This window comes from Sminthopsis crassicaudata, chromosome 4 (genome assembly GCF_048593235.1).
Source record: "Sminthopsis crassicaudata isolate SCR6 chromosome 4, ASM4859323v1, whole genome shotgun sequence".
Classification (NCBI taxonomy): Eukaryota; Metazoa; Chordata; class Mammalia; order Dasyuromorphia; family Dasyuridae; genus Sminthopsis; species Sminthopsis crassicaudata.
In genome coordinates, this window is record NC_133620.1 from 59,460,037 (window position 1) to 59,474,915 (window position 14,879).

Below are 14,879 nucleotides of genomic sequence, written 5' to 3' on the forward strand. Positions count from 1 at the left end.
ATACGAAGGTAATAGAATATTATTGTTCTATGAAAAATGATGGGGAGGCTGATTTCAAAAAAGGCTGGAAAGACCTACATGAACTGATGCTGAATGAAATGAGCAGAACCAGGAGAACATTCTACACAGTAACAAAATTATGTGATGATCAACTGTGATGGAATCAACTCTTTTCATTTAAACTCTTTCATGACATGCTTCTAGGCAATTTTCTAAGACAGTTTCTGAGAGCTATATCATTATAAGGAATTTTCACTTAGAAACTTTTTGTATCAGTTAAATTACAGATCCAGATACTCTACTGTATGTTCAGTTTTTTTAAACTAAGAAAATTAAAACTACAACCTTAGTTACAAACCTTTCATTTTACAGGTAAAGGAACTCTGGACGCTTTAAAAGGTGGTAGATTTTCAGAGTGCAATTTGTGATGACCAAAATTTTTTACTCCCAAATTAAAATATTCTTTGCATATAAAAATTAAATTTTTTTCTCAGTATTTTACTTTTCCAAATACATGTAAAGATAGTTTTCAACATTCATTTTTGTAAAACTTTGTGTTCAAAATTTTTCTCCCCCTCTTTCTTCTTTCCCGCCTCCCCAAGATAGCCAGCAATCTGATACAGGTTAAATATGTTCTAGTCTTTTAAATATATGTCCATATTTGTTGTATTGTGCAAGAAAAACCAGACTAGATGTAGGGGAAAAAAACAGTTGAAAATTTTGTGTTTCAATCCATATTCAGTCTCTTTAGGCCTTTCTCTAGATGTGGATGGTCAAAAGCAGCTCCTAAAAACATTTTGTAAACATGAGTCCTTTCCCCTTGTTAATATCTTTTGGGGATACAGACCCAGTAGTGAGATCAAATTGTTATCCAGAATGTTTGGATCATTTTCCAACTCCATCAACAGTGTGTTAGTGTTCCAGTTTTCCAATATCCCCTGCAATATTTTATCATTATATTTTCCTGTCATTTTAGTCAATCTGAGAGGTTTGAGGTGGTACCTCAGATTTCTCTTAATTTGCATTTCTCAATAGTGATTTAGAGCAAAAAATTAAAATGTTTAAATCATTATATTCTCTTATGTGGGATAGCATTTTATTTATTTTTAGCTTTTAGAAATAGATGTGTTTATAGAAACTATTTTCTTTTGCAGACCATTTGAAGACCAGTCTGTAGGAATAGCTGGTGTTGATCCGTCCAATAGCAGCTCAGTGCATCATCAGGATGGAGGTCCAAATGGTGCTGGGCAAAAGAACTCCAAAGATGCCAGTGGGAAAAAAAGAGAAGAACCTAAAGCAGGTCCTAAAAAACCCAAAGAGAAAGTAGATGCCCTATCCCAATTTGACCTCAATAACTATGCAAGTATGTCTATAATTTTTTTTTTTATAAAAATTATATATCCATAGGAAAGAGTAATAATTTTAGTTATCAAGATAATAGCACTCATTACATTTAGCTTTGATAATGTACTAATTTTCATTACTTTCTACAAGTGAGGAAATTTATAGTTACAAGTAGAAATTTCATTGCCTGATCTCCATACGAATCAAATGGTAGATATTTATTTTTATAAGAAATTAAATTAATGGAATTTTATTTTAATGTCTTTTAAGTTTAAGGGAAAAGAATGACTATTGAAACTGGTTTAGCTGAAAGTCATTGTCATGGAAATATACAGATAGTAGGAAAGTCCCTGAGAAGTAGCTTAAATTTCAATGAAGCTAGATAGCAAGAAAATATTAAAGGCGAATGGGGGAAGCAGCTAAGGGGAACTGAAATAACAGCATAAAGAAGCCTGAAGATTTGGGCACTTACCTCAGATAGTGGTTCTGACAAGAGCTGTCCAATCAGAGGATGACTCTTCTGGTGGCTCAGGTGCTTTACTTCCAACCTATAAATTCCTGGGTCTTCCAGGATGAAGGAAATTTTTGAGGTAGAGAAAATCTGGAGGGAAATGAGGAAGGATTAGGCTTTGGAAGACTAAAAGATAAAAATTCAGGGATTTTATAATCCCTGATTATAAAGGGAATATAGCTTATAAGGTGTGACTGATAGCAAGTTCTAGGATGCAGCTATCGTATGTACAGCTATTTGCTTGGAGAGTTTACAAAGTAGTAAATTCTGTGAGTACTTTATCTTTAATTGAAGAAAAGAATTAATCACTTATGAAGAATGGACCCAAAAGTCCATTTTATGAGGACCTATTCCAATTCTGTACTTAATAGTAGAGTAGCATTGTGACAGAAAGAGGTCAAATAACTTTCAGGCCTTATAAAACTGAATAGACAACAAAGGAAAACAAAATTTTAAATCCTTGAAAATTTATGTAATGAACTTTTCTTCATCATTGAAAACCATCATACTTGATATTAAATATCAAGACAGAAACAACTGAATCTAGAGCAGGTCAACTTCAAGTGCTAGTAGTTCAGAATACTTTAAACCCAAAGACAATTGAGAAAATTTCACGTTCCGATTTCTATGACTACTTTTCAAGCTATTTTAACAATAATCTATACATACATGCTAAAGGCCCCCTCAGTGAAGATGGAGAAAGGAACAGATTATCTTTAATAATCTTTGCAGCTTGAACTAGTTTTGGCTGCTGGTTCTTTGTAGTGGGTAATAATTTCTTAGAGAAAATTATTGCCCCACAGATATAAAGTAATAGTTCATTAATGGACTTTCTAAGAGAAAGAATGCTTTAAAAACAGCTTTGATGATATGCATAGCTTACCACATATTACTTCCAAACTTTCTTTGGAACTCTTGTCAAAAGAATAAGGTTGAGCTAACCTGGTATTATATTTTCTTATAATTTCATATATATGTATGTATGTATACAATGTAAATTAATATGATTTCATTAAATTGTCATGTGGTTCTAAAAGTCTTATGTAGTTTCTTTAAATATTTATGGATAATGTCTTTTTAATCTCATTAGTTTTGAAGTTCCTTTCATCTACATAGTTCTAAACCCATTCTTTTTTATACATTCTATACGTCTTCTCTTTATGCCCTGTCACAAGCTTACTAGAGGGGTCCACCCATTGTGCTCAAGAGACCTCCAGTATGTGTAACACCAAACGCTCTTTAATTCATTTGGTCATTTCCTTTGTGGGTAGTCAGATCAGAATCCTTTGAATGATTAAAAAAATCTCTTCTAGAAAACTTTCAGTATCTGATGTCATCTAGAGAACTTTCCTATTTACAGCAAATACTTTTCAATTTGTTCTCTGTGCTGAAGGCAAACATCTTTGGAGGGTGTGTTGCTCCCTCTCTTGCAGTGATTTTAAGTATGAATGGAAAGAACAGATGCCTTTTTAATAAAACTGTAAGGCAGCATTTTGTTCAATCAACAGACATTTATTAAGCCCTTATTATTTGCTGGGCACTGTGCTAAGCCCAAATAAAAGAAAAAAGCAAAAGGTGTTTCCTGCCCTAGAGGCAGCTCAGTCTCCCAGTGGATGGAGTACTACGTCTAGAGTCAAAGAAATCTAAATTCAAATGGTCAAGGAACATTTAACTGGCTCTGTGACACTGGGCGTTACTTAGCTAACACTGACTGCCTCAGTTCCTCATCTGTAAAATAGGAACAATAATGGCATCTACCTCCCAGGGTTATTGTGAGAATCAAAAAGGTTAATAATTACAAAATGCTCAACACAGCACCTGGCACACAGTGTAGGCTCTTAATAAATGCTTGTTCCCTCCCTTAGGAGTTTACATTCTAGTGTCATGTAATTACACAGAGAAGGAAATTGAAAAACCTAGGGGCTAGTTAAAGGAAAGTATTATGTACATTTTTGAACTGTATTGTTAGAATCTTTGTGTAATAGGATGGGTGTATCACTGGGGAGATTTTAATTTTTTTCTGTTTATCCTTAAGTGCCGTTGAGATAATTTTGCTTATTTAGATGTCTTGCATTTTCCTTAAGTCTTGAAAAGCATTAAGGTGACCCAAAAGCAGCAGATAGTTTGCTTTTTTGTTCCTTGGTGTGAAATTCTTCTAGATAAACCATATAAGGAAAATATATCTATAGTAGAGGGAACTTTCTCATTGGATGTTCTTCATACTAGTAAAATCACAAATCTTGAAAAACCAAATTAGATCATGTGGTATGTTAACAAATGACAGTTTCACTATGGGCATTATGGGGAAGAAGAGAAGTGAACATCAAAGTAAGTAAAGTCTATGATCTTGTTTGAATGAATATAAGGTAAATCTAAAGCATTTTTTGTTTAAACTACAGGTGTTGTAATAATTGATGATCATCCCGAGGTTACTGTGGTTGAAGACCCCCAGTCAAATTTAAATGATGATGGATTCACTGAAGTGGTTTCAAAAAAACAACAAAAACGCTTACAGGATGAAGAACGTAGAAAGAAGGAAGAACAAACTATACAGGTTTGAAACCTTAAATATTTTAGAATGAAGAGTTTTAATTTTGTATCCATAGCAATTGGTAAAGGATAATACTGATGCAGAAAATCAAGTTTTTACAATTATACTCTTTTCTCAAGATTGAATTGTAAATGAAATAGTAAGAGCATGTTGAGTATCAAATATAACTAAGGATTCGGATGGTTAATGTTGGAGATGTACTCAGGAAAAAGATGGAGGTTATAAAAGTCTTCTCTGTATAGTCTAGCAAAAGATGCTTGTAATCACCTTAAATAATTAAGATGCAAGAAACTTTATATAGACAATGACCATTTTCCCCTTTAACACTAAAATGGAAAATTTATCAAAATATACAATCTTTATTTACTGTATTAAATGTGTCTCAGAAGGATAGAAGTGTCTTGTTTTTTAATAAATTTGGATAATTTAAATAATGCTTTGTTGAATGGTTATATGAGTTGTTGCACATAACTATATTATTAAAACTTCAAATTTTTTTAAAGGCATGGAACAAAAAGTCTTCAAATGAAAAAGGAAGAAATCAGAATTCTAAGCTTCCACCAAGATTTGCTAAAAAACAGCAACAAGCTACAGTGGTCCAGCAACCACAAACTGCAACCCCACCTCCAGTACAGAGTCTGACACAGGCTCAAGCCCCTGTACAGGTTCAGCCAACAACAACACAGACTCCTAACCAGTCACCACCATCAGTCCAACCTCAAGTACAAGCAACAAATGCAACCAATGGCACAGACTATGTAGCAACAGGAAAGTCTGTTCAGCATGCACAGTCTCATGGGCCGCTAGGGGCAGAGTTATGGGAGAACAAAGTAGCTCCTGCAGCAGTTCTCAGTGATATTTCTAAGAAATGTAAGTGTTGACTCCTGACTCTTAAAATATTTGGGGATGGACAGAGCTGAAACACTTTTCCATGCAGCAACACTGATGGTTTTGGTTTTCTTATGGAGAAAGAGACCTTTTTGTTCTTATTCCTTTTTCAGAATTAAGATTCTTTTAATTGGCTAAAGGGAAAGAGAGACCAAAAGTCTTTTCCCCAGGGCCAAAAATGTATTAAATTATCATGTGCCAACATCCATTTTGATATAAATACAATTTTATGGACTGATGTACTTAAAATAATAATCTTTATCCAGGTGTTACGCTCTTTATTGCAGCATTGCGTGATAGTGAAACATAAGTTTAATGAACTGGCCTTTAAAAAAAAATTAAAAGAAATAATAACCTATTAAAAGGTGATTTTGATTATTGAGAATTAAAATTCACAGTTTATGGCTTCTGATTTTCAGTGGGACCTATTAGTCCACCTCAGCCACCTTCAGTAAGTGCGTGGAACAAGCCTTTAACATCTTTTGGATCTACTACATCACCAGAGGTAAAAATTATTGTAAATGATAAAATGCCATGACAGTGGTTTAGTCTTATTTTATCCAGGCATCACTAATTGTATATTTTCAGTGTATTTTCTTTTTAAAATCTTGGTTGTTCATATGTTTGATAATGTTTCAGATATAGATAGATAGATAGATAGATAGATAGATAGATAGATAGATAGATATAGATATAGATATATATATATATATATATATATAGAATCACTGTGGCTAACTCCTTTCTATCAACCAAATTTTTAACTTGAATTTGACAGATATTAAACACACAGCAGTCTAATGGTAAATTTTTGGTAAAATTTATACAGTACTATAAGAGATGATTTTTTCTATGTATGCATGTGTCTGTGGCATTCATTGAGTTCATCATTTCACTTTAGATTACATTTATTCTTAATGTTTGCCATGGAAGATCCTTAAACATACTTTAATTATGGTCTATAGCAGTTTTCCAAATAGGAAATAATTTGGTCAAGTTCTTAATGGAAATAATTCCTTTGGGATGAATCCAGTTTTCTTCCCCTTACAGGTTGCTATTCAATCAGAATGTACACTTACATCCAGAACAGTTGAATAGGACTTTTTTGGTTGGCAGGAATTGTTCTCTAATCTGTAATTTCATTCACTTCAGCACACTAGGGATAAATTGCTGAATCTTTTCACTTTACAAGTCACATCATACTTTCCATCCTTGTCACCTCATTTATTTCAGTAGCTTCCTCTTTGGGCTCCATTTTTCCCCTTTGCTGTCCATTCACAATTCATGGGATCAAAATTCCTAAAGCTCAGATCTAACTCTTGACACTACTGCACAAGAAGCTTTCCTAGTCTGACTCCAAATTACTGGATATTAATACTCTCCCCCAAAACACATGCGCGCGCGCGCGTGCGTGCACAGACACACACACACACACACACACACTCCTTTAGCCAAAGTAACCTGTTGGTACTGTGGCATAGATTATCCCTTAATGTGTGGAGTATTATTTTCCTGCTTACTTTACTTTTAAATGCCACTTCCTCCAAAAACTTTATTATGATTCCCCTGGTTGTCATCATGTTATCTCACTCCCATAATTTTTGCATGTAACCCATACTTAATACACACATCAAACCCAATTTTAAAATATAAAAGTGAGGTGTTTTCTGCTGAGATACATGTATCTGCCTTCCACTAAAAGTTTCTCTCTTTCTCTCCCCTGAGGCAGTGGGGTTAAGTGAATTGCCCAGATCACATAGCTAGATAAGGTCAGATTTGAACTCGGTCCTCTTGACTTAAGGACTGGTACTGTTATCTACTGCACTACCTAGCTGCTCCTCAGTATAAGTTTCTTGAGGAAAGACAAACACTTGCAAAAACACTTTTCTACATTCAGGCTTGGTATATAAATTGCCTGTTGATTGATTAGCAACTTTAATAAAACTCATATTTTTTTTTGCATTAGGTAACTAATATGTTTGTTTCTTTTCCAGGGAACAAAGAATGGCCAAGAAAATGGTGTGGAAATTGGAATTGAAACCATTCAGTTTGGTGCTCCAGCTTCAAATGGCAGTGAAAATGAAGTTGTTCCTGTACTTACTGAAAAGCCCCCTGACAAATTACCTGAACCCAAAGAACAACGACAAAAACAACCTCGGGCAGGACCAATAAAAGCCCAGAAGGTGAAAATGCTAATAATTCCCAATTGTATCATTTATTTTATTGCCAAATTTGGGGGGGAAATTAGAATTTCTTGGAGGTAAATGAAGGGTGGTTTTAAATTTTATCCTTGTTAATATATTTTTAAAAAGCATTTTTATGAATGCCTTTGAACATAATATTTTGTTGAATTTAGCTTCCAGATTTGAGTCCAGTAGAGAATAAAGAACATAAACCTGGCCCCATTGGAAAAGAACGTTCTTTGAAAAATAGAAAAGTGAAAGATGTTCAACAGACAGAGCCTGAAGGACAGGAAAAATCCAACCCACCTTCAGTCAGAAACCCTGAAGCTGTTACCACAAAGGAAACCAAAACAGTTACAGAAATGAATTCTGAAATAGGCACAATGATATCTGTTTCTGCCCCAGAATTTGGTGCTAATACAAAGGTAAGCAAAATAAAATGTTTAGAAGTTCAGTTGATATCTTACCTAAAATGACACAGGAGTTACAAATATAATTAACTTTGTATTAACTCAGTATTTAATATCTTCTATGTGCTAGGCATAGCTGGGGATACTTGTTAAATTTCCTATTGCGATATGATCTGTCCTCAAGACTCTAACCTAAGTCTTTAAATTAATTTAAATTTAATTTTGCATAAAGATCTGAAAATTGCAGTATTTGGTCTTAATATACCTGATTTTTAAAATAAATGATTGGTGTGAGAACCTATAGTTATTCTATCTGGTCAGCCATATTATTCTGCTGATGAAAGGGATCATGATTAACTTTATAATATCTAATGGATTATATAAAAATAGTTAATTCAGTAATTTATAGATTTTGTTACTCCAACTGTATAATCTCCTTTAATAGTTCTTTTCAAAGTAGTCATTCTTTTCAAAATATTAGTTTTATCAATTAGTTACCATTCTGTTCCTTGAAGTAATTATGTAGATCTTTTGGGTATCTTGATATAATTGCCTATAGGTAATTCATTTTAAAATGAGTGAGCCTTTGTAGTTCTTTTTGCTCTGGTGTTACCAAAATTTATTTGAGTACTAGAACTAGTGTATGTCTTTAGGAAATGACATGGCCATCTAATTGGTGGTTTGTTTTTTTATTTTTTTCTATCATTTATTCCTTCACAGGAGTCCGTAACAGACTACACCACCCCTTCATCCTCTCTGCCTAGCACTGTGGCTACTAGTAATACCAAGATGGAAGAGACATTAGTTACTAATGTAAGTAATCAATTCTGCCTGTGGTGCCTCACACCATATAATTCCCTATTTTTGTTACTTTTATATGTCTTTTTAATCACAGTGCACAATAGAGTATTTTCTAGGGAAAGGGAACTTGTCTAGGTTTATAGATATTTACCAAAAATTTTGCCATAATGTTGCTCTCAAGATACTTGAGTTACCAAGTTAAAAGCAGAATAAGCAAGTTTGTGTTTTGTTTTGTTTTTTTCTTCTGGTATTCTTGGTAACAATATCATGTTAAAGGTTCTAAGGTAGACTTATGTTAGGAGTTCACCCTTGTAGTAGATGTTAACACATTCTCTACTGACAGTTATGAAAGACTGTCAGATGAAGGGTTTCCATAAGATAAGTTCTTAATCTCACATTTAAGTTTGTGGCATTTGTTATTATTTTCATAAGTACTAATTATTGATCACAGATCTATCTAGATATAAAATAAAGCCAAGAAAAAATTAGTCATTTTCAAATACCATTTATTACTAGAATAACAAAGGTTTCATTAGAATGCTAAGTTCCCACATTTTATATTCCTGTTGTGAAAGTCCATTAAGGTTGTCATTTTGCATATATTACATAATTGAATATTTGATGACTTTTTAACAGCATCTGTAAAAGTGCTCAGAAATCTTTAGACATTCATAAAGAATTCTTAGAATTAGAATGGGCCTCAGAAGCTATACCCAAACATTCCCTCTGTATTGTGTTAATTAAGCAATATCCTTTTTATTTTACCTATGGCAAGTCATCTGGCTTGACAGTTTCCATAAGGTGGAAACTTTCCAATTCATTTTTCTTTTAGAATAGTTCCTTGTTAAGAACGTTAGCCCTTTTTGAATTTCCAGTCATTGCTCTAATTCTATTCTCTGGGAGACAAGTAGTTTCCCTCTACTCCTTCATTTTTTGCCAGATTAAATGAATAATCCTGGTCGGTCAACTAAGTATCTTTTTTTTTTTTCTGATCTTTAAAACATCCTTGTCCCTTCTGTCTTCCTTTTGTCAATTTCCTTACTTAAAATGTGGCAGTAATGGAATGTGGTACTTCAGATGCAGTCTGACTAGGGCAGAATCATTTCCCTTGTGCTGTACATACTATTAACTTATTGGGTCTGCAATTCATTTATCTCCCACATCTTTTCACCAAAACAATTTTCTATCCATGCCTTCCCCAGCCTATAGCCTGTTTTTCTGCAGTTTGGTTTGAACTAAATGGATTCTGATATTTAGTCTGTTTTAAGTTTCATTTTATTAAATTCAGTCACTACATCCTTTTATCATCAAATAATTTGTAGTTCTGGGTAGCAATAGTAAAACTACATGTGTAAATATGTTTCATCATTTAAGATAATGATCCGTAGTGTTTAAGAATTGGGAGGTATTTTAGAGATCTTTTTGTCCACGTCCTTTTTACATATGGGGAAACTTAGGTCTATAGAAGGTTGGGTCAAATTGTGGAGTGATTTGAATGTCGGGGAATTTGAGTGTCTGACTGTAAATGTAGGGTTGTGAGAATACAGTATTTGGTGTAAAATCACATTTGTGGCAGTGCTAAGATTAGAGCTTCTTCCTCTGCCTTAGGGTGACAATGAGATGTCTAGGGATTCTGTTGGCTTATCAATGAGGAAAATATTTCATTGACCAACACAAATTTTGAGGGTTGGAGAAAAGGGTGACATTTGAACTTTGATGAAATTCCATTTTTATTGCATCTTTGAATCAGCTCCCACACTGGGAGTTGTGTTCCTGAAACTGATGAATGAATAAATTAAATTATTAGAAAATAGACATCATAGAGGATTACCTATAAATTTAAATTGGCTCCAAGGAATTTGAACCAAACAAAATTACTTCATTTTGGTGCCTTTTGTATTCAGATATGCAATGTGTTTTAAGCTATATTTGTATTTTTATGCAGCTTTATGTTAAAACTCCCTCTAGAAAAATGAGAAAGTTTGTGAAATGTTGAGACTATGGATGGTAGAATCTCAGGCTTCATTTTAATGATGACTATGTTGCTGCCAATTAGGAGTTGAAACTCACAAAATAGGGTTACTTATTAAGCTTATGTGTTAATAGAGGTTCCAAATTCTGTGTGAGAATTGCAAGCTCTCAGGTATTTGGGAGTATTGTTATTAAGGTTTTTTGAATATTACAGAGTAGTATTGGGATGAGTTTTTTGTGGGAACTTTAATACTTGGTTTTTTATTGGTCCACTAGTGTTACTGCTTTTTGGTTCTATTTTTATTTGTAGTTAGAATGAATCTTCAAAAATAAAGATTGCATTTTTTTTTTGGAAGTCAGAATTTTGGCATTAGTTTTTGTAGTGTTAGATTATCATGAGAGTTTTATATTTGTTAATATGAAACAATACCCATGAGATTTTGAATGTTATGGGCAGAGGATTTTGTTTGGTAAAATTATTTCTTTATCTTCCTGTATAGTCCTATATTGATATTTTAGTTCCAGTGGTTTGGAAATATCGTATCATAACGCTTTCATTATTTTTTTATATCTCCATCAGCCCACCCTAATCCCCAAATTGTCCACCAAAAGCAATACAAAAGAGCTTAGAAAAGAAAAATCATGGCAAAAGTGGCTAAGTGTCATTTCCTTATGCTCTTTATGGAGTCTGGATTTTTTCCCATAACATATAAAAGAAAGTTTGAATATCAATTCTTGTATCTCTAGCCCATTCTGATGGTAAATGTAATTAATTTCTGGCAGTGAACTCAGTTCTACTCCCAACAAAATGGTAGGAAAGAACGTGGGGTGTTCTTATGAGTTTCGCTTCTACTAAAATTTGTTTCTTCTGTTTTCACAGTATTAATGCATATATGTTTTTAGTAAATGAAACTACTTTTTAAAAGTAATTACAAGAAAATTATCTGCAAAGACATAGCCAGAATTAAATTTTTACTATTTCTGATCCATACTTTTGGGCGTGTGTACTCATATGGATTTTTCACATAGCTAGAACATGAATTTTGGGGGTATGGTTTTTTTGTCATTTGTTTTGTTTTTGTTTTTTAGTGATATGTGGTATCTATTTGGGGTTAACATTGCCATTGAGTTTCTTTTTAAAAGGCAGATAGTACTTAGTCTTCCATCAAGCTATCTAGAGTTGTGTAGAATACCTATGGATATGTAATATTACACAGTGATCTTTTATGGTCAGGCCCAAAGAAAAGAATTACTTGAGCTTTTTTTCTTTAATGGGGCTTTTCTGGTAGACTTAGTTAGATTGTGATGTATGTTGCCTGCCTTTTCAGGTGCCCTTGCCCAACACCCTTCCCCTCCCTAAGAGGGAGACTTTACAACAGAGCTCCAGCCTAAGTCCAGCTCCTCCCACTACTTTCAACCTCACCTTTAAGGTATGTACAAGTCCATCTAAGGGTCCTTATTTCTTGCATGCAGGGGGAAGGAAGTTGATGCTGATTCTTTTGGTGCATTTAGAGCCCTTTTTTGCTGTTCAATAGTAATAAAGCAGAAGAAAGAACAGGGGGAGAAGATTCGGGCTTCAGTTATTCTCATTTCCATTTCCCAGTTGTTATTTTCTGAGTTGGGTTTTAGATTCAGTACTGAAGGACTCCCTTTGTATCATATGTAGATTGAGATAGGTTCTTTTTGAAAAATTCTTAAGTAGGATTCATTAGGTATATGCAACAAAAGTGAATAGGATTCCTTGGTGATTTGTTCAGATGACTATATTAGGATACACATTACTAGCCGTCTTTCTGTGGTGTTAACATTAGTGTTGTATTTTTAAAAAAAAGTTGCTCAGTTACTTTTTTTTAAGATAGGACAGTAGCATATAGTTTGAGCTTTTGCTACTTGGTTCTGCTATAATTCTTTGAATAAGAATACTCAGCCTGGAGAGTGTAATAAATAAGCTATGATGCTAGTAGATTTGTGCTTGTTTTATCAAACTTTGTTAAAGTGAGTCTTATGAATTAGGCTAAAAACTTGTTGGCAGTATGGTTTGTTAATGCTTTTAAGTGGTTAAATTAATGAGAGGACATTAAAAACAACAGGTTCTTCACTTAGGACTAATTTACATGAAAGAAGCAAACAAGGAATGAAACTGTTCTTTTTTCATGTTTTCTTCTGAGTATTTTTAAATCTTCAAGAAACTATAGTATATTAATGCTTCATTATGTCATTGATAGTTGACAATCTTTTGGTCTTTATTTTACTTTGAGGAAAAGCCACAGTTAAGAAAGCTCTGTGTAGACATAGTGTATATCCTTTGTATATGCTTTGCTGGAAAGAAATGGTACTATTTAATAAATTTTAATTACTACCAAAATTAATTTGCAATTTTAATATTATACCAAACTATCAACACTTTATGGAACATATATATATATATATATATATATATATATATATATATATATATATATATATATATATATATATATATATATATATATATATATATATACTGAAAAGACATAGGAATGAGAAGGGAATAACACTTTCAGACCTAAAACTACATTATAACTCAGGAATCATCAAAGTCATCTGGTGTTGGTCTTCACATACAGGGATAGCAGTGGAACAGATTAGGCAAGAAAGAATCAAAGGCAATGCAACTCAGTAACCCAGTATTCAATAAGCTGGAAAATTGCTTAGGAAAGATTACCCTTTTGATAAAAATCACTGGGGAAAGTAGTGAACAATGTGACTGAAATTGGGCACAGACCAATACCTTCATATTCCATAATACATTCTAAATGGTTGCATTATTTTGATATTTAAAATTATACCATAAAAAAATAGATGAGAAACCTGGCTCTGGATCGCAGAAGTATTCTTAACCCAAAACGAGTAACTGATTACATAAAATTGGGAAGTTTTATGTACAAAAAAGAAATTATTGCTTGTAAGATAAAAAAGGAATCAATTAAATGACAAAAATCCTTTGTATCAATTTTCTCTTGGTTGTTTGAACACAAAAAAAGTTATTCCTCAATAGTAAATAAGTGATCAAGAGATATAAGCAGAGTTCTCAGGAGAATTCAAAGTAACTAAAAATAGAGGTGCAAACTAAATTAATTTTACATTTTCTTTTCCTGGCACACAGCAAACTGGAAAAGATGGCAAAATATGGGGAAGTGGAGGATGAGACAGGCACCACCAGTACATTATTGGTAGAATTGTAAATCAGTACCATGGTTTAGTAAAGCAATTTGGACTTATGCAAATCAAGTGACTAAAATGTTCACACTTTTTGATTCTGAGATTATACCATCACTGGGATTTTAGAAACCCAAGGAGATCATTGAAGAAAAGAAAGTCTAATCTTGAACAAAAATTTTACATCAGCTTTTTTTTCTGTGATAGCAAAACTTTGGAAACAAAGTATAGTTCCCTTGTTTAGAGAATAGCTAAAGAACTGTGGGTCCATGAATGTAAAGAAATATTACTGTGCTGTAAGAAGTAAATACAGAAAAGTACAATAAGAATGAAGTATACACATTGATAAAACAGTGGTAATGGAAAGGAAAACAGCCACACACAAAAAATATAATCAAAAGTAAATGTTGAAAATTATAAAGAACAAGCAGAACCCTAGAGGAGAAATACATATCCCCAAACACTCTTTTACAATGCATACAATGTGAGACATTGCATGTAGTTGTCAGAATTTTTATATATAACAGTTTTGCTCATTTTTTTCCTTTTTATTACATTTTCTTCCCTCTTAGTAAGAACTATAGATAATAAGGGGAAAAAAGATATCAATAAAAATACTTTTAAAAGAAAATGAACTTTCTATGTTCATAAATGTGTATCTAGAAGTTCTTGGCTGAAAGTTCCTAGTAGTCTTCAAATAGAGGTTCTTAGACTTTGTTTCCTTCTTTTCTGAACATAATAGTAATGGTCCTGTAATTCTTATAGCAATTTCTCTTAAGGAATGTGAGACTTATATTTGCTTCCCTACTTTTGCTTTAGTGTGCTTTCTTTCTACTTTAAGCTAAGAGAAAGTTAATATTAAGTAAAAATATTATAAATATTTTTAAAATAAAAATATTATATTATATTTAATATAATATATGAATATTATAAATATTATAAAAAGTTAATATTAAGTTAAAAAAAGTTGAAGTCAAGGATTATCCTGTAACATTGGCCATGTCCATAATCTTTGCTTATAT

The 14,879-nt window shown here is 32.8% G+C and overlaps 1 protein-coding gene across 1 annotated transcript in view; it reads left to right on the forward strand.

The window, feature by feature from the left end:
• The window catches only part of PRRC2C (proline rich coiled-coil 2C), an 84,015-nt gene that overhangs the window by 53,241 nt on the left and 15,895 nt on the right, over nucleotides 1-14,879 (forward strand). The window contains 8 exon segments of the mRNA XM_074308341.1: nucleotides 1,155-1,363; nucleotides 4,255-4,409; nucleotides 4,910-5,276; nucleotides 5,714-5,799; nucleotides 7,289-7,477; nucleotides 7,651-7,902; nucleotides 8,608-8,700; nucleotides 11,988-12,089. Coding sequence (XP_074164442.1) covers nucleotides 1,155-1,363; nucleotides 4,255-4,409; nucleotides 4,910-5,276; nucleotides 5,714-5,799; nucleotides 7,289-7,477; nucleotides 7,651-7,902; nucleotides 8,608-8,700; nucleotides 11,988-12,089 — 1,453 coding nt within the window.